The sequence below is a fragment of the Phymastichus coffea genome, unplaced genomic scaffold (genome assembly GCF_024137745.1).
Source record: "Phymastichus coffea isolate CEN01 unplaced genomic scaffold, Cenicafe_Pcof_1.1 PCOF00100, whole genome shotgun sequence".
NCBI lineage: Eukaryota > Metazoa > Arthropoda > Insecta > Hymenoptera > Eulophidae > Phymastichus > Phymastichus coffea.
In genome coordinates this window covers 781501-799352 of record NW_026706911.1, presented here as the reverse complement: position 1 = coordinate 799352, position 17852 = coordinate 781501, and the positions used below count along the sequence as shown (strand labels likewise).

The 17852-nt window shown below is 42.8% G+C and overlaps 1 protein-coding gene across 4 annotated transcripts in view; it reads left to right on the top strand.

Annotated features, from left to right (window-relative positions):
* The window catches only part of LOC131670109 (cardioacceleratory peptide receptor-like), a 53896-nt gene that overhangs the window by 34831 nt on the left and 1213 nt on the right, over nt 1–17852 (top strand). For all 4 annotated transcript variants that reach the window (XR_009302423.1, XR_009302425.1, XR_009302424.1 and 1 more), the window contains exons 4-9: nt 6581–6716; nt 10028–10225; nt 11893–11987; nt 12441–12696; nt 15232–15412; nt 17581–17799. Coding sequence is in view for 1 of the 4 variants with exons in the window: in XM_058945478.1 (XP_058801461.1) it covers nt 6581–6716; nt 10028–10225; nt 11893–11987; nt 12441–12696; nt 15232–15412; nt 17581–17782 (1068 nt within the window). In the remaining 3 variants the exon portion in view is untranslated. The remainder of the gene's footprint in view (nt 1–6580; nt 6717–10027; nt 10226–11892; nt 11988–12440; nt 12697–15231; nt 15413–17580; nt 17800–17852) is intronic.

Sequence of the window (17852 nt, the reverse complement as noted above, 5' to 3'; positions counted from 1 at the left end):
GCAACAATGTGCTACCGGGAGCCGAGCGCAGTCAAGCTCTTACGCGCGTTCCTCGCGATATTGCCGAAAAGAAAAATGCGCGGCTCGTCGCCGTACCGAGACTCCCGTCTTCCTTCGTCGGACAGTTCTAATTGACGATCGCAAGCGCGGAGAGGCACGCGCAGAGCGTTACGTACGTGCCGCGAGTGCCCAACGGCCACGGGGAGAGCGAGCAGAAGCTAGACGTTGCCAGATGATATTTACGAGCAGGATTTATTAGCCATAAGATTCGCATCGACGGGGCAAACGAGTCGGCCGCCGCGGCCGTCCTCTCGAGTCGCGCGCTTGCCGCGCTGGCAAGCGCAAGTGAAAAAGCGCGCGACATTTATTTTCACGCGAGAGCAAGGAATGCTTTATCAAAGCTACCGAAATTTCCCGTCTGTTTGCTTGCTATTCGCGATTCGGACGACCTAGAAATTTCGATAAAATTGTGTATTTACGCGCGAAAGGGGGGAGGGGGGGGGGTGATGGCGCAGCATGCAAATGACAGGCGTGAGAGTTAGAAAGTTACATTCAGGCGGAATCTCGGAAATTAGCCCTGTTATAGCCACGCAACGTGTTCCCTTGGTGCCTTATTGCTTCGTCGTAAACGAATAACAATAGCATTGTTCTACATACGAACGCTTTGCGACGTATACTTAACGTGCAAACTGTTACAGTCGTCTCTGCGCGACTCGTTGTAAATCGAAGGAATCCGCTATACTTTAGACAACAAATTGTATAATTACTCGGTTTGTCGCGTACGGCCGGTAGGCGATATAAGCGCGGCAGCGAAAACATTGCTGCGAAACTGTTTGCCGGCGTAGCTAGAGAAAACAACGTAGAATAAACGCGATGAGCGAGGTTCGGTGTAAGCACGACTTACTTGACATTACAAACATCCTTAAACGCAAGCGTGATACAAGTTCAACGCAATGTTTACCAGCTATTGTCGATGCATCATCGCTGCAAAAATAACGAGCGAATGCTTCTCTATATTCGACAAAAAAATATGAAAATACGATTCTCCGTAACCTGCCTACGGTAGTTTATTTCCTTTGCAAAAAAAAGCTTTTGTTAACCCCTTGTCGTCTGAGTTTCGATAAAAAGAAAAATAAGGAAAAAAAATGAAAACTAAAATAATTTCCCATCCGAACGCTTCCACTAGTACCGATTAGTACACGTCAAACCGGATCACATATAGCAAGCTTGAAAAGCAAGAGGGGGAGCGCACGAGCGCGTCATTAACATAACTGCACGGCTAGTCGAAGCTCGTTTGACGGCCAGTGCGCCTCCCCATTAGAGCGACTGGGCTAGCATTTTGTTCCCTTCGAGAAACGGAGCTGCGTCCGAGTTACGCATCGCCACTGCCGTAAGTGATGTTCCGCGCAAACGAGGATAGATTCTTTGTGAGTCTCCGCTGATGTCGAAAAGATGCCAGCAAGCTTTGATGGTTCTCTCTACTCTCTCTCTCTCTCTCTCTCTCTCTCTCTCTCTCTCTACTCAAATGGTCAACGAGACAATTTCATGGCGAGTGTTAAATGACCATGAGATCTAATGATCTTCAGTTACCCGACACGGTACAACTAGAGATAAAATACAGCGTATGCTCTTTCCATTTCACTCGTGATTTGGAAAAATCCATCCCCGCGTTTTCCAGTTGAAAAATTGCAGCGGTCCGTTGGCGTCGCATTACAACCAACCGTGTAGGTAAATAAATCTTGATCGTTTTGGCAACGTGACGTTTTTCCGCCGCTAAAAGATCGATCCTGTTCGATATATTCTGATCGATGATCAGCTTGAATTTCAATGTAAGCCCTGAACTGGAATGCCAATTTCGAACAAAATGAATAAATTGAAGATCGATAGGGGCGCGTGATTCACCAAGTATTTGACAATTATTCGGCCAGACATGTATGCAAAATACGTCGCTGGTGTTCAAAGTTGATTCTCGCTGAAAGATTGTTCGTAAGAAATTATTGGCGAAAGAACGGCGCTGCGAATTGAAAGCGAAGGGAAAATCTGTACCTGCATCTCTGCCCTTTGCTATTCTCGTTCTTCATTACTTGATACTTATGTCTAAAATATGTACGCGTGCGTGCACTTTCCGCGGTACGAAAGCAGAGCTCGCGGCACGAAGAGGACATGCAGAGCGACGGATAAGCCACGAGTGCGAACCCGAACGATGGGTCGATTCGGGCGCACGTGACACCTCGGCTGAAACTTAGTATTTAGTAACTCACGTTCTAATTAGCACGTGCGTCCCACGCGAACAGCTATTTTACGGATGAAGAAAGGCGAGCATTCCAACCAACTAACGTCAAGTATTTTTTAAGCATTTTCGCTCCGTGAATTTCACCAGATGCCTCGCCAGCCAAACGAATCGTCGAAATATTAATACGCGGTAAGCTGCTATTTATTTTAGCGAAAGGTGAATAAACAAAAGCTACTCTGTCATTCATCATTTTAACTTGTAAGCTGTAGATATCAAATTATCCGATAGAAAAGAAAATACTCTATTCGTGCACAAGTTAAATCCGCGCGGCCTTCCGCGTGATCGAGAATTGTCGCGTTGATATCAGCTTACCACGGCTAGCTTAGATATTCGATACAGATTTTTAAAGAAAAATAATAATGTTTGTAGCGATGAAACCCCCGTCAAGCGCAGATACACACACGTCCAAGTGAATATATCTTGCTTCAAAGGGCGGGAGCAGCACAATGGCTGACTAATCTCTACACGCACTAGTGATCTTTTTTTCGTTGACTCTTTTTTTTTTACACCCTTCGCCGTTAGCGACAGGGAGTGATAGATTATGTACAATCCCGGCGCTGTTGACCGCTTCAAGGCACTCCCAGACTGTAACTGGCTGATCGATCCTTCGGAACAATCGTGATTTTATTTTTAGACCAAAAAAAAAACAACAACACGCTTATGCGAAAGGGAAGCTTACAGCTATTGTTTATTGTTACTCGTTGATGAACCTTTTGTCAGTGCACGAAGCTTTTGCAAAAATAGTCAAAACGCTTTCCAACCAATCAGAGTTCTATCGGACTTCTGTGCTTCTCCTCGTATTTCGCTATGATTAATTTTTTTTTTTTTTTAGCAAATTGCTTTGGTTCTATTAAATGTTTTCCTCCAGTTTGTTGAGTTAAAAAAATGTTATAGAGCAAACTCATTTCATCATTACATATTTTATGCTATCACTTACATATGCAGCGTCATTCAAAGCTTTTAAAAGAACTTTTCCTAAATAGACCTTCGGTTGTTTTTTTTTTTTGGTAAATACAAGTGTGGTTTTTCTTCCCGAACAATTTGCTGCGTTCCACGAAGCTGAAGCCGTTATTAACAATGTCAAATAGTCTTCGAAAGAGCGTTCAACGAAATTCGCGGAGTATTTCTCACAAGTCAACAAAAATTTATTAGAACCGAAGGCTTTGACCATATACCGCAAGCTGTAAATTATTGGAAGCCGCGTAAGATCGAAATTATCGCAGACTGCTCACGTAAAGAGACGCGTAGGCGACAAGTTCCATTGAAAGTTAGCACACATCTTCTAAAGGTCCGACGGTGCGGGACGGCACTTTGAAGAGTTCCCTCGACAGACTGACGGCTCTATCCTTTTTAATCTGCGACCATGATTTCGCAATCGATGACAATCATCCAAGGTGATTTTACTCAGACCGACACGCACACATCAGTTTGAAATTTGAGCTTTCGATTTTCACTTTCTTTGTTCACTTAAAAGCTGCAATGCCATACTACTGCAGCACGTGCAGAAGCTATGAATTGCAGGGATATCGAGAATTTATCAGTGAATGTATTGCAATGAAAATACGTCGTGAGCTGTGCAAAGATACGTTCATCCCCTGTGACAGCGATTCATCAATTGTTTGATTTTTCGAACAATGAATGTCGCAAAGAAAAGGTTCTCCGGGTTTATTCAGAACTATTCATCTCTCCAAAGCTATAATATTCTAAGAAAACAATTCTTGGAGAAGCTTTTAATTGTTGAAAAAATATGAACATGAAGAGTAGAATTAGGATGCTCGACCTCGCGCCAGATCTCACGTAACAAGCTGTTTGAGGTGTAATTCGAATATCGAGCGTTGAATTCGAGATGCAATCATTTGCATTCAAGCTATTGAAAGCAATTTTTCGTTGCTGCAAGGTCTGATCGTCTCGAACGATTTCCATCCGAAATGACGTGCAACGAAGAGAAAAGCGAGCGATCACGTTGTCAATTAGAGAAAAAGGTCTCGAGTCGCGCATCTCCGAGACACAAAGCATCCACGCATCAACGGCAGCAAAAGAATCTGGCGCGGAATTCCCCGGAGCCGCGCCTTTTCGATCGCCAAGCTGCATGATATATACGAGCGAATGGTGCGCGCGTCAGGCCACAGATGAATTCGCGAATAGGCGGTGATTGACTTGGAGATCACGCGGACGATCGTCAGCGCCAGATACAATAATGGCTTGCACATCTCGCGAGTGAGATTGTTTAATGGATGCGCCGCAGCTGGGATTTCAAACTGTTATTTATGAGGACACTTCTTTTCGCGTTCCTCCCTCGCTCTAACGACGCTGGTGCTTTGCCTACCTTGAGACGTTCGCGTATTCTTCTGTAGCCTGTCGCGAGCGCCCGAGAAGGTTTTGCTTTCAAAGGATTTGTCCTGGTGAAAGCTTTTTATATTCCTGCGAGATCGCCTTCGAGGAAAATACACGCAGCTACGTTCGATTAGATGCTCTTTTAGCGTACAATGCGATCGCGGCAAATAAATATTTACGACGCTTTGTCAGCGATAATCTACGATAATCTTCCCATGATTTACCGAGCGATCCTTCCTCTCGGCAAAAAAGAGATTAATGATATATACGGTTACCATTATCGTTTAGAAAGTCTGCTTATCCGCCGAGTGCCGTGCTGCATGTTTTACGTGACTTTTTCAATTTCAAGCTACTGTTTTCACAAAAACCTACTCCCAAAACCGCCTTACACAAATTACGTCATTTAAGATACATAACACGTCCGAGTAACTGGCAAGCCGCATAACTTTTAAAGTACATCGAAAGGAGTTGGTGTTGATTTGCATAAAAGGGAACTTGGAATCTCGTCAAGTTTTTACGAGGCGTAGAAGACATAAGTAGACGAGTCTTTGAATTAACAAACTTTTACGCTCCTGTGTACTTTTTGAATCTTCGAAATCCGATTCGAAATTTGAAAGATCGAACTCGAGCCGTAAAACTCCGTTCTCGTTAGAGGGAACAATAAATTGTCAGCCTTGTCGCCGGAAAAATTGCGTTCTAGGGTTCCAAAATTATTTAACTGGGTTAAGTACATGCTTCTGCCATTCCAAGTTTGTTTTTACAGTTGAAATTTAATTAGTAAAGCTATTTGAATTTCAACAACTTTTTTATTACCATTTAAACTGTAGAAAAGAACTTGTAGTAGGACAATATGCATTCAAACTAATTTAAACTAGGAGCAATTTATCCAGCGAAAACGCTGCAAATTGTCAATAAGAATGTGTTTTGTGCATTTTCACAAAAACACGTAATTATACGATAAATTGGGCGTAGTTGTTCCCATGACTATATGCGTACAAACTCGGCGTTGCTTTATGATTTGCGATCGAGCAATTACGTCGTATACTATGTCATTACTGACTGAGACATCGCGTATAAGAATGGCGTTTCGGAGACCAATTAATTGCCAGTGAAGAATGGTCGCGTAATGTTTTTTGTCCGACCACCGCGAATTTAGTTTGCGTCGCGATGGGTTGCGGTTTGCCGACAGATATATTCTTGACTCTCTCGAGAGACGCCTTTAGCATAGACAATTGTGCATCTTTGTCGGTCTGTATTTGTTCCTACGGATGTCACCTTGTAGATTCGGTGTATTAATTCATACGAATCTCTTTCCCTATCTAGTAGTATTAATAATTAGTTAGCAGGACCAATAAGCACTATTTAGTTAGTAAAACAAATATTGAGCAGGGTGGTTATCGGTAATGAAACTTTAAATACACATATCGCCACCCACAAAGAAAAATCAGAATATTCTTATAACCGCACAAGCTAGTCAAATAGTGAATATTAAAGATTTGGACGACAAAACTTTCTTTTTGCATCTTAGATTTAGAAAAATTAGCTGCGCAAATTCGAAGGCAATAATTTCAGAAGAAAAAATTTATTTTGTCATTACTTTTGAAGGACAATTATTTAACTGATTGCTTTTCTCAGCTTTTTCTGAGCAGACTCAACGTTTATCTGCATTATCATCCTCGAGTCAAGTAGCATTGAGCTGAAATAAAGGAGACGCTAGAAATATTCATACTTTCCGTAGTTTTGCTTTGCTAATTTAAACTTTGAACGAGGTTCATCGAGGCGACTCGAAGATGCACGTAGTTATAATCATTATATCATCCGTGTGATAATGCAGACGTAATTATGAGATTTAACGTTAATTCTTATTGATAAATTGGCATAGCGAAAGGGGGAATGACTCCAATATTGTTGTCGCACTTTCTAATGTGAACCTGCTTTATTGTTTGTTTGCAGACGGAACAGTTCACGGTATTATGGTTGTTGTTTGCTGTAATCGTCGCCGGGAATACATCCGTTCTGGCTGGCTTACTGTTTGGAAAAAGAAGAAAATCTCGAATGAACTTTTTCATCAAACAACTCGCCATTGCAGGTCAACATTCAATTTCGTCTTTACTCTATCTACCGTAAATAGTAGAACTATATTAGTATTAAAATTATTGAATAACAGTAAGGGTACGTATTCCGAAATAAAGAGAGTTATGAAAATACAAGTTTCTAAAGTGAACATCAGAAGCCTCTAACTCTATGTTTATTTGTACAACGAGAAGGGAGCTTCTGCTGAATATCGCCGTCCGTGTAAGAATTTGATTTGCTCTTCGTGTGAACGGGAAACCCATCTGATTTGATTTGATTCATGGAATACTATGAAAATTTGAGCCGTTAAATGTCATTATGAATATACGTCGTTTGCTAGTATCCCGAGGAAAAGCGTTTTCAATAGCACGGTAGCTTAACTCACGGTGCAAACGCGGATGTTTCGGTTGAGTTAAAATAACTATATGGCAGTGCCAGCCAAGCACTCGATACGTGCTCTGACGTTCATGTCGCGAAAAGACGCAAAGTGTCAGTGCAACAGCGCTCGAATATTGTCGAGATTTCGTCGTAAAGCCGATCCTTGGTCGTATATGCGAGATTCTCCCATCCGGCAAGAAAAGAAAAATACGAGGATATTTTTCTGGAATAACAGACGATGCGTAAGAAAAGCCCGCGCTATTCTGGCACGAGTTCCCATAAAATCAGGCGGAGTGACGCACAGCGCAAGTCAAACCAAGCATAGTGCGACAGGCGAAAAGCAGGAAAAACATGTCAATAATCAAGTGGAAAGGCACCAGAAGTCTTTTGCAAAACAAGTTTTTGTGGGACCGAAGAGGCAGAGAAAAATAGACCACACCGTGAACGTGGCCGCCACGAGAGTAAGTCGGCAGGGATTTTCGCGCTGAATGCTGTGCCGGGAGGCTTTAGTGGATAAGCTGGATACGTTTGCTCTCTCGCTAGCACCCCTCTTGTCTTTAGAGCTCAGCCCATGGTCAAGCGTATTCTTCTGTGTCCACCTTCTGTGTCTTCGTTATCCTTGCTCTACGGGTAACAACCTACGATACGCACCCGCGCTCCGAACATCATCGCACTTCCCTGCAAAGCCTTCTTTACTCGTCTATTATTATTTCGGTACTATTCGCTTTTTATGCCGCTGCACTTGCTTTTCTTAAAAAATTTGACCGATAAGAAAGGACGAGGAAACGGTCACTCGCCGCAAAGAAAGACGAGGGGCGCGAGCGAGGAAAGAGAAAGTGAAAATCTTGTCTGAATTTTAACGCTAAAAGGAATTAAAAAAGCGGCAGACTCTGCGTTCCGCAATCTCGACAATCAATCTCCGGTGAAACGACCTGAAAAATACATAAGGGGCGTTTCGAATCGCGTGGCGTTCACCGGCAAATTACGCTTTATCCCCTTTCCTTCGAGGATCGAGTTTCAAGAGCTTTTTCTCACTCGTCGGAATGAACTGTGCACGCGCTCGGATATCAACGTCGAATGCTCCTCGCCGGGGAATAAAATCGACTGAAATCAGTTATGTCCCATGAATTTCGTGTTGAAACGCGGTCTCTCCTCGCGCCAAACATTCCTCAGCCACGTATACAATGTTCAGTTCAGCGTGCACGTCACTTGGACGCACAGTAGATGGCTTAATTAATCCCTCTTGCGATTAAGTAGATGGGATCTGCGATTCAAAACTCATTCGCTAAGGTGATTGTTATAATTAAATGTCAAACACTTGAAAAGAATCTATCATTTAATTAAAGCGCCCGATGTGCCCTGAATCTCGACTATGTGAAAATGACGTGACACGCTGTGCAGGTAGTGGATTAGATTATACACTGGAGAATTGGTTTCTGCGCTTAACTGATCCTCAATTTACCATAACATTTTTCAACGGTACATAGTAAATTTTATTAATTAAAGCGTGTATAATAAACGGCTAAACGTTTGCCTCTTGCAATTCTTCATTGCCCTACTACGAACATCGCGCGCTATAGTTCTGTTCACCTAACTTCTTAATATTTTCTTGCTAAATTTTCACAATCATGCGCAATTGCTGGAGTATAAGCAGACGCTTGAATTTCCAAATGGTATGATAACAATGCAAAGTTGCAGAGAAACTTCAAATGGCTTAATAAATATCTTTGCCCGCGTGTCAATAAAATGGCTTTTTTTTTCAATAAAGCTTCAGTGAATGAAAAGAACAATAACGTAGCTAAGCTAATATCTGGTTGCTTGAAACAAAGACCTTCCTGCAACGAAATTAAATTTTGAGAACTCTTGCTTATTTCTGAGAATACTCAACTTTGACGGAGTTCTTCAAATTCATTAAGGATTTGTCTTTCATCAGCTTTCTTTTCTTATTGCGGCTCTTTCAAATTTTACAGCTTCACGAACGAGAAAAGCCGGTGAGTTTCGACACGATTTTTTTATTCATCAGTATCTTCAGTGTCTCGTACAATTAGTACAACTCGTTTTAAACGTTGCTTTTTACCTGTAAAATATTAAATAAGCATTAACAAGTCATATCACCCTTCAACTTTTAAGTGCTGCTGAAAAAGATTCTCTGAACAGTGCATTGTTGATTCTCTATAATTATCCAAGTTTCTCAGTGGAAAAAAAAAACACTTTCTGATTTAAAATTAAATTATTTCCTAAGAACTTGTAATTATTTAAAACAAAAGCTTCAGATTATAATATGTTAGTAAATTATAAAGTGACGTTTTAAGAGATACATGCGAAATTGATAAGATCAAATATCCGGGAATTTACGAATGTATTTTTGGAGGCGAAGGTACGGCACATAAAAGCAAACCATCTTTTCGATTGCAAATGCACTTTTAATGGTATAGATGCCATAACGATAAACTTGTGTCGTAAATAGACTCATCGATTGCGCAATTGCCCTATCGATCGTTAAAAATTGACTATCATTTTTTGCGTGCGCAGTGCACCCAACAAAAATAAGATATGAATATCTCAACGAGTTGGGTCGTTATGCGGGGGACATGAATGCCTGATTTGGTGTAACTGGATTACGTTATCGTCGAAATTTTTCATTCATTATTCACATTTCAAATCGAGCCTCCGCGAGCCTTCAAAAAAAGAAAAATAGAATCTTAAATCAGAAACGTTTACCGTCCGATAGGGAAAAAAATTAATTTTACGATCGAGCGAAAAAGAGCAAGTGAAATAGCATAATAAAATTATCCAAGTAGTTTGTCAAGCTGCGTGTAAACACAGCCACATGTCATTAACAGCAAAACGATCACCGCCACTTGGCTACTAGCAGAATAGGGGAGCGATAAGTGCATGTCTGGTTGATTCTAACGAAGACACATATCGTCCTGTGTTGGTTGGTTGCAGATTTAATGGTGGGTCTGATATCGGTGCTGACGGATATCGTGTGGCGATCGACTGTCTCGTGGCACGCAGGCAACGTGGCCTGCAAGATCGTAAAATTCATGCAGGTCGTTGTCACCTACAGCTCCACCTACGTTCTCGTCGCTCTTTCCATCGACAGATACGACGCGATAACTCGACCGATGAACTTCTCCAGGAGTGGTAAGTTACAATTCTCCCTTCTTTCTCACTCGTTCTTTCCTTTCCATACTTATCGCTTTTTCTTTTTTTTTACGTCAATGCTCACCGTTGCGATACATATGAACCATACTTTCGCGATTCTGTGGTCTTTGGAATTTCTGATTCAATCGGGATCTCGCATTAACTTTGCAGAAGCTGAAATTTCAGTCGAACGAATTGATATCACAGCTATTGTTCCTTTTGAAATGTTCTAAAAACTAATTAGGATCAAGCGTTTTTGACCGAACAGCACTGGCAATGTAATCAATCAGGGTTTCGAAGTAGCCTTTTCTTATGGGAATTGCTCGCGTTTGTCGCGAAGCATCTGAAATATTGTCGTGAATCATTCATAAATCTTTTTCTAGCTGTCGTCACGAATAAACTTGACTTTTCAACTTGCAATTTCTGGGGTCGCACGGTCCATCTGCAGAATGTTCTTTATGGACTTTTGTCAAAGGACCAGGGTGAAAGAAATAAAGATTGATGAAGGATTATAGGCGTCGCTGACCGTCGAACGAAAATATCGATGCTTTCCTGTACATATTCCGCCGTAAGTCTCCCGGGTCCGCGTAAACTTTTATGTCGAAGATACTTCCGAGGACGCGATATATCCGGGCGCCTTTGACAAATAATCATTTGAAGTTTCCGTCGCGCACAATATCGCAAGATGTATATATGTATATACACACGCCAGCTGCGATCGCTTTCGAAAATGAAAAGTTTCGGCTTTATAAATCCGCGGCGACGCGGCACCCGCGGCTCGATAATGTATTATCGCTGCACGTGTGGCGCGCCGCGGAAAATACTGCGGTTCTCTAGGCGCGTAAGCGTCGTCGAACCGTCGAGATTGTCCGCCGAACGGATATCCAACGCTAGCGAATTGCCAGCGGAGAGGTCGCTCGTCCGTGGCACGATTCCGTGAATGACGCGCGCCCTCGCGAGAAAAAACGAAAAAATTGGGCGTGGATGTTGTTCAGCGACCGCCAAAAAGAAAACGGGCGAGGAACGAGAGATCCGGAATTCGGGCGCAAGGCACACCGCGAGAGAGAGAGACAGAATTTGCGACTTCTTGGCGAGTTCTTTTTAGGAGAGGCGTGTGACGACGGCGACGAGCGGGCGTGCGTAGCCCCCCCCCCCCCTTCTCCTGCGGCTCATTCGCCGGCGGGCGGCCAAGAGCGCCCTCGTAAAATGTCTCTCCTCCTCCCGTGCAGGTTGAATAATCCGCGCGGTATCTTTACTCTCGGCTATTCTGGAATATTTTTCGGGTGCTCGCGCGACGTCGATTCATCTTTTTCCCTTGTCCTCTCCCCGCCAGCGCAGTCAAGCGGCTCCTCTCTTTATTAAATTTCATCGCACTTTCTTTCTTTCTTTTTATTTTTTGCTCGAATTGCTCGTGCGCATGCAAAAACGCTTGTTTTCATCATCGAATATTTCAATAAGTATTGCACGTGAGACAGACTCTTATTGCTTGTCTGTCCCCTCAAATTGCTCGATATTAATATTGTCGAAATTTCAATTTATCAACATGTTCGTGCGCGTACTGCTCAATGAGTCCTTTATTTTTATCCATACTTAAGTCATGTCTAAGTCAATTAAAAATCACTTCAATTTATTGAGTTCAACTGATATTTCATTTGAAATGAACATAGGATGCAGGGCTCGAGCTTTGGTGACCATCGCCTGGAGCCTCTCGGTGGTCTTTAGCGTGCCAATTATTTTCCTATACGAGGAAAAGGTTGTCGAGGTATGTATACTTTATCAATCGGAAATTTAGTGTCAAACCAGGTTACGAGATAACTTAATTGCTAAAGGGTGCGCTTTTTCTTTTCTTTTTGTTTTTTCGTTCAGCCCACCATTCAAAGTAGATACATTACTGGTGTATTTGAAAAATTAAAAGATATATATTTTTGTGCTTGATAACAACAAATAAAGAAATTGAAAATATCCGACTGCTAACCGCAAAATGCCCTCAACGTGCTTCGTATGTCGATCAACAGGCGATTATTAAAAATTGATTTTCTAGATTAAAAAAAGTTTTTTATCAAGTAAAAATGAACTTGTGAGAGAAAATATGTCAATATGAGAAAATGCACGTGGAACTGACAAGTAAGCTTATATCGTTGAGAAAATCGAAAGCTGAAAATGAAATCAGCAAAAATAAAGGGAATCCTGACAAGTCAATGTTGTGCGTGAACAGGGTAAGAAGCAGTGTTGGATAGATCTAGTGACGGACACGAATTGGCGCATCTACGTGACGATAATCAGTATAACGGTGTTCTTCGTGCCGACGGTGATAATCAGCGCTTGCTACATCGTCATAGTTTGGACTATCTGGTCGCAGAGCCGAGCACTCAGGCAGGACCAGACGAGAGACACGAGGCGTGCCTCGTCCAGAGGACTCATACTCAGGGCTAAAATCAAGACTGTCAAAATGACCTTTGTCATCGTTTTCGGTACGTCTTTTACCTTACTTAATTGCGACTGCACGTTGTTTTACTTTGCGCGCCTTGCGCCTGCGCGTAAACAAGCGAAGTCTGTTACGTGTACTTTGCCTCCGATCTACTTCACGTATACAATTCTCGTTGAAATCAACTTGCTAGCTGCACGATGAATTTCACTTATGATGAATGCACGGTGCTGTTAATTTTTTTAAATATTTGAAAACTAACGCTTGTTTTCCCGACAGTAGCTGCTCATGGCAATCAGTTTAAATTTACGCGATGAGAGTGGAGCGTAGAGCCCTAAAAGTTATGCTTACATTTTCATTTTCAATATAGTTACTCGAGTAATTGCTCCACAAAATATTCGGTATGTACACATTCTCAACGAAAAATAACGATCACTTCAGTGTGTGTAACGTCGCTCTATTAAAAAATCTCGTTGCTTGTTGGCTTGTTTCTGTGCGAAGAAGCCCCTTGTCAATCAACGTACAAGCTCTCTTACTGATTATACAAAAAACAAGCCAATACAATAACCCAATACGGACTGGAGTAAATGCGGCAAAAGAAAAAATAAGGGGACTTCCTTAAATCCCCAAAATAGCCGGATCGACAAATAGCTTGAACGTAGTTTCCCACAACTTGAATTTCATCAGTGATATGAACAGAAGAGGTTCTATACAGTAGTAGAGTCATTCAACAAGCAAAGTCCACTTTTGAGAAAAAGAAAAGGTTTGGCGATAGCGGAGGAGGACAAGCGGAACTGGGAGAAGGAAAGCCGAAGCGCGTATGTCGGAAAAAAAGTCAACGAAAGTGTCTTTTGCCCCGGGCAGAGAGTAAATGCCAATCGCCGGGAGGTAGCTTCTTTCCGTTTTCCACCGTACGAGCGAATTTTTTAGCTGACGACGCGCGTGCGACAGGAAAAGACTGATCATGCGAGCTAGCATTTCTCTCTCTCTCTCTCTCTCGTCTCTCTCTTTTGATAAAATGCGAGCAATAAATTCAATATTGCCTTTCTCTCTCTTCTGATTTTTCTTCGGATTTGCTGAATGACCTACATTAAAGTGACCGTCGAACCTCAATCCTCGACGATAAACTTTATACGAGCTTCGCCGCAAATTTCGGAGATTCTCGACCATAAGCTCTTTGAACGATGAGAAATGAAAAAGACATTTCAATTTCTAATATTCACCGTGATTCGAGAAATATCGACGTATTGAAAAATAAACGTTTCGAATTCTATATTGCGAGATAAAGTAAATAACTTGTTGCGCTGCGCGCAGGTGGGTTTCCATGTCAGTCTCGAAAATCTCGTAGTATAATAATGTCGCATCGTTTCTGAATAAATGCAAAATGACTTGACGTCTTCGTCGAACATTCACCGAGCGAATCTGCTTTGTCGGTAATCAGCCAATCACGAAAATACGCTTCGTCGAAAGCGAAAGGACGTTCGATTAATAAAAGTTGATCGCCGCGACGACACCTTCGTATCTATATGCGCATTCGAATTCATTTTTCTTTTCGTCCTCGACCCTATAATTGAATGGACTCGCGCGAGCTTTCTCTCGCTGTCCATTCGTTCGTCAAGGCCTCGCATACGCATAGGTGCGCGTCGGAACAATTAAATTTCCGAGTGATGCGCCAGAAATTGCACGGCTTTCAAAGTATCTCATCGAACTACTCGTATTTCCGACGCACCTTCGGCAGCACACTAATTGCTTCTGAGAGGTGTTCGCAGTACAAAGTTGCTTCATTTCCAAGGGAATCGCTTAATGACACTGTGCTTTTGTCCTGACATTGTTGATATATCGCAGGTGGTGTGTGATTCTTACTCAAATTGCGGAGCACTCCTGAAAGCCATATTTTTTCGCGCAGCCACGTCGAGCAATTTTATGACTCAAATGTGAAGTATTTCATTTATAAACGAGCGCGTGCAAATTTTTAAAAGCAGTCATCTTTATACGAAGTAAACGAGCTTCTGTCATTTGCCTTAGGAACCGTGAAACTCGTAAATTTCAACTGATATCCAGAGCACGTCCTCTTTGACTTATCATTATAATTTTTAATAAAACTACTCGTTCAAAGCAGACAGAATAATTTAAAAATCATAACTGTTATTCGAACTTCACATATACAAAAAAAGAAAAACATTCATTAGAAAGTGTTTTTTAAGCTTGCAAAACCATCGATACTAGAACGATAACGTAGCAAAACGACCAGCAAGTAGCAAGTGCATTCGTGCGTGACAAGTAGTGGATCTTCGATTAAACGCCCGCGGGTAGCGCGAATACTCCAATAGTGCTCTGTAACCCAGAATTGCAAAAGTGCCAAAAGCACGAGTTGGGCGCGACCATTTTTCCGCGATTTCGCACTTTGATTCTCTCTTGTAAGGAGCTCTCGTCGAACAACGACGCTCTACTTTGGGAAATCCTTGTTCCCAGGTGAAAACACGCGCGTTACAATTGTGATCGAAGCGGGCAAACTAAACGGCCCTTTCCGATTGTATCAATGACATTTTCGACGCGTGAATGGATTGACTTTATGTTTCAGTATTCATCTTGTGCTGGAGTCCATACATCGTGTTCGATCTTCTGCAGGTGTACGGGCAGGTGCCAAAGTCGCAAACGAATATAGCTGTCGCCACGTTCATTCAAAGCCTGGCGCCGCTGAATTCTGCCGCGAATCCAATAATTTATTGCCTTTTCAGCACGCCATTCTGCAAAACTGTACAGTAAGTCAGAGCCCAGATGAATGTGGTCGTTTTACCGTGAAATCTATGTGAGAGTCCATCGGGCAATGCGGCGGGAAAGGGGACGAGAAGAAAAAGAGAAGCAGAGAAGGGAGAAGAATTTGAAAATACACGCGTCGTTAGTGGCGTTCTCCCCAGCTAAAGCATATCAAAGCGCGTGACAAACGACGCGCGAGCGTTCGCGGACACTCCGCGCGACGGCGGCGCGAACGCGAGCGAAACCGAGATATAAAAATAGGCCCGAAGGGGGCTCGGGCTTGTCCTGAGGAGCTAATTTAAGAGGGATCATAAGCGCCCGAGGCTGACGAGCTCGAGAAAGCAACAATTATTTGGGATAGAGGAACTTAAGACGTGTCTGAGCCGCCGCCACGGTGTCGAGCGTGAAAAAGAGACTGTCGTTCCACGGCCGACCTGCAGAAATATACGTATATACGAGTATATCCGTATACAGCCAGACTCCTCGTTCGCTCCGCTCGCCTCTCTGCGCGTCGAGGGTCCTCATCGATCAATCACGTCGTCGTTCGCCCTGATTATACACGTGTTCGCGGCATAACTGTGTCTTCTTCTTCCGGCTAATGCTCGACGGTGACCATCGAGTAGGCAGGGGGTGGCGAGCGGAGGGCAAAGAAAGATGAATACGTACGCGTGTTTTCGGGTGATTGCGCGAACGTAGCGTATACGCGCGCTGAATTAACTCGATGACAATTAGTCGCGAGAAGCCAGAAGTGAATGGCGCAACTTAATTGCTAGATTTCGATTGCTAGAATTCGAATCTAAATGTATTCATTCAGTGGACATACATACGTGTCCAACATATAAAATCTACTTGGGAACGCAGGAGCTCGCGGCACGGTATGCAGCCTTCGTGAAAAGATCATTGAATTATCTTGCAAATTACGATTCGACGGGATGTACATACTCGAATTAACAGCGAGGCAGATTTACTTTTTCCGAAGTGTCAAACAATTTAAATTTTCCTTTCAAATTCAATCCGAAAATTTATGTTTCTTGTCATTGCGCAAAATATTTTTTTACAACTCTTGAAGATCAAAAAAGCACAACCTCGAATGGGCTGATCTAATATTTTTCGGTTTCATTCGTGTTTTATAACGAACAAAGTTATTTCAAAGAAACCAATATCTTGAAGACCGAGAAATTTAAGGTCGGCAAAGTTATTCGGTAATCGCGAGTCGTTTGAATGAACTTTTCAATAGCCCGGCACTCGCGTATAAAATTAATATTAATTTAATGCTCTTCCTAATACTCCGTCCAGTATTAGGGAGAGCACTAAAGAGCTTAACAACGCTCATTCACCGTGGATATAATAAAGAAAATGCATCCTCCTCGTAAAAGGATTTCAACGCACACCGCATTGCCAACGTTTAAAAAGATAACGTCGAGTAATTGCAACGACCCTCTTCTTCCTCTCATCCCGCTGTTATTCAAAGTCGATGCGAGCAGAAATATCCCCGAAGTTAAAATTAAACTGCACGCATCCGTCGCTTCTTTTTTTTTTTCTTTTTGTTTTGCTCGTTCATTACCAAGTCATTTGCACGTCTCGTCTCCTGTCCTCGGGGAGTCTGTGAAACCGTCAGAAAGTTTGCGACTGGCTACCCGAGCTCTTAATCGAAAGCCTTGCGATCTCTCTTTATCGTATACATGACAGTGCAGCTTGACCCACGCGATGCTCTTGCGAACCAGCCGAATGGTTTAACGAACGAGAACGCCATCTAATTCAAATTACGATTTTACCTTATTTGCGATATCCGCCGTTTTATCCCGCCGCATTGAAGCTGGACGGTCGACTAGATTCTGGTTATTAACTATCTTCCTTATCTCGAGTAGAGGATTTTGTAGCGTCGAGTGGGTGAGTAGGCGAATGACGGATTGACGGAAAGAAAGAATCCATCATACTTGGTACGCAAACTACAATTAATTGCGTGGGCATTGGGTCGAGCAACTCGTGATAAAAATGACGAGCCTTTTAGAAAGAAATGTAACATGAAAATTAGAAGCTTTTGTTTGACTTTCAAATGGCCAAGATATCACAGAGTTAGATTATTCGCTTGTCACGCACGTGATATTTGGGCAAACACTAGCGACGCTGCAACTCGCTGCAGCCGATGTAGCGAAATCCAATATGCTTTCAGGAACATGCAGGCGATAACGTGGTTTACGAACCTCTGGCCGAAGAATCCGCAGCACTGCTTTGGCAGCAATGCGCACGCCAACAGTACCAGGACTACAGTCACCACATCCTTAACGGCGCAGTCTTCCAGGCGCAGTGGCCACATATCGTCCATGCTGCACCCGTCCACGCGGAAGCAGCGCGTCGTTGTGTCGCTCGTTTAACGCCTAGTCCGACCGAGGTATAGCGCGCTCTTTTCATCACCTTACAGTAGTTATCTACCTGTGTTTCTGA